The following is a 2,254-nucleotide window of genomic DNA, read 5'->3' on the forward strand; positions in this document are numbered from 1 at the left end:
ATTAAACACAATTACATATTGAATTGAGCACAAAGAGTGTATATGGTTACCACCATCCATATGAGTCGAACCTCATATCTTCTCCAACCAAGTGTAAAGAAATAAGACTTGACCATTGGCTAGTTTACAGTATATCCATATTTAATGAAGGAAGTTGAAGTTTCACCCCAAAAGCAATTGGCAATGGCCCAACTCCTTATAAATCTAAACTAAGTTCCTTAACTTTTCAATGTGAGACAAGCATTCTCAAATAGTGGACTCCAATGAAGTAGATCTAATTTAAAAGATTCACGATTGGGAAAATATTAAGTTTCCTTTCTTGTCAGAAGATTTGACAGTCTTTACCTTAAATTGTCTGATGAATATTTAATTGTTTGTTTTGATGGACGACTCATGGACTTCGATTTACAGCTATAAATGACAAAAATCATTACTGATGATATTCTATTGATTGAAAAAAAAGATACTTGAGCAATTGAATCAAAGCAAGATTTAAATAAACAAAAGGAGGAAAGTTGATTTTGATCAACGTAGCCAATTCAATCAAAATTTTCCGAGAAATCTGAGATGAAACTTCGATAAAAAATGACCCTAATTAAACCTCAAGCTTAAAAACTAAATAAAACCCTAAACCTAGCATATAATACAAGTCTCTCTAAAATTATGAGTGTTGGTCTTCATTTACTTTCTTGTTCTTGAAAAACCAAGCTTAAGGATTTGCATAAATGGGGGCTTGTGTGAGCTCTGTGTCCAAACGTACAAAGGGCAAACCTAGAAAATCTTCTAGAACACCATCGCCACCGGAGCAGCAATCAACAGAAAAACCGGTTGATATTCCGGAAGTTGATGAACACAGCAGCAATGGATTGGATAAAGGAAATGGTGTAGAAAATAAAGGCGCTAAGAAGCAGGATGTTATGAGTGAAAATGGCTCTCTGCCCCAGTCTCAAATCTCTTTGCTTGATGAGACGGTATGATTTAATACTTCTTTAAGCTCACACAAGAGCAATCTCACCCTTTTCTCAAATGGTTTTATTTTCTTAACTTTAACATCAATTTCATTGCTTCATTAACTTTTTTTTTTGAGGTTTTTTTTTTATACAAATGCTATTCTACTTTAATATAATCTAAATTACAAAGAAAGGGATTCGAACTCGGGTGCAGAGTGGGAGCACATCCACTCTAGCAAACTTAGCTAAAACCCATGTCTGCTTTTGGTTATTGGTTTGACCAAGATATAGCATCTTTGTCTATTTTGCACCAAAACTATTTAACCTTTGCATTAAATGTGTCTCAATAATTTGTTAATACCTTCTTTTTCTTTAGTTAAAAAGTTCTGATTGTAAAGAAAAAAGAATATAGTGTATGGATGACACGTACAACTTGTTTTTGTATTAATTCATGTGTTTCATATTTATATTCCTTGAATTACTATATGTATGACTCATAAATCAAACATTTATATTGATTTGAACGTATTATATATACATTTTGCAATGTTTTCATTGAGGTATATCTGTCATTTTTAACTGTTAATGGAACTTGACCGTGCCACTACTAAAAAAAATTGTTAATGGGATGTGTGTAATGGAACTCGATCGTACTTTTGGTGTCCAACATCTACAAACTTAATTTGTGAACACTAATATTCACGCGTTATATTCATTGGTGTCCTTTTCTCTTTTTGTAGCTAATTATCAACGTGAATTAATTGGCAGGATGATTATCAATTTTTATCAGAGGACATCCCCACATATCGTCCCCCAAAGGCATTGGATACCATATCCGAAGAATCTGAAAAGTCTGATGTAGCTAGTGGACTTCAAAGAGCACTGTCGTCGATGAAGGAGAATGAGTCAGTTAACGGTGGAGATAAGAATATTATGCTTCAGGAAGATCAAGGGGTTGAGAAGTCCTAAAAAGTAACATTTCGACTATGGTTAGGCGAAATAAATGAAAATAATTTTATGAATTCAATAGGTAGTGGCAGCATTTTATGAGGCAATTTATTTTATTACGTAAATCTAAAGCAAATAATTACCACCTATACTATTCCCTGTTTGAAAGTGCCATGCTCATAAGTGCTTTTATAAAAGCAGGTTGAAATTCTTATGTTTTTCTTTGTTGAGAAATTCTGAGATTACATTCATAATTCAACCAAAAAAGCCACTAGCCACAAAGGGCCAATACAAACTAACCACAAAGGGCTATTACAATAACAGAGTGATATAATATCAAAATTAAGACAATTTGG

At 33.1% G+C, this 2,254-nt stretch overlaps 1 protein-coding gene across 1 annotated transcript; it reads left to right on the forward strand.

The window, feature by feature from the left end:
- The first annotated feature begins 725 nt into the window (after positions 1–725).
- On the forward strand, positions 726–1,919 carry LOC148298120 (uncharacterized). The gene is made up of 2 exons (XM_088249806.1): positions 726–971; positions 1,719–1,919. Exons 1-2 carry the CDS (start codon positions 726–728, stop codon positions 1,917–1,919), a joined length of 447 nt encoding a protein of 148 aa, XP_088105932.1.
- Positions 1,920–2,254: the final 335 nt, after the last annotated feature.

Source organism: Prunus avium, chromosome 1 (assembly GCF_965620075.1).
Source record: "Prunus avium chromosome 1, drPruAviu1.hap1.1, whole genome shotgun sequence".
In the NCBI taxonomy this organism is placed as follows: domain Eukaryota; kingdom Viridiplantae; phylum Streptophyta; class Magnoliopsida; order Rosales; family Rosaceae; genus Prunus; species Prunus avium.

Bases quoted from the DNA above. Each gene is read 5' to 3' on its own strand.
- LOC148298120 (XM_088249806.1), top strand. From the start codon at position 726: ATGGGGGCTTGTGTGAGCTCTGTGTCCAAACGTACAAAGGGCAAACCT. The intron at 972-1,718 runs GTATGATTTAAT...ATTAATTGGCAG, and splicing joins TCTCTTTGCTTGATGAGACG to GATGATTATCAATTTTTATC.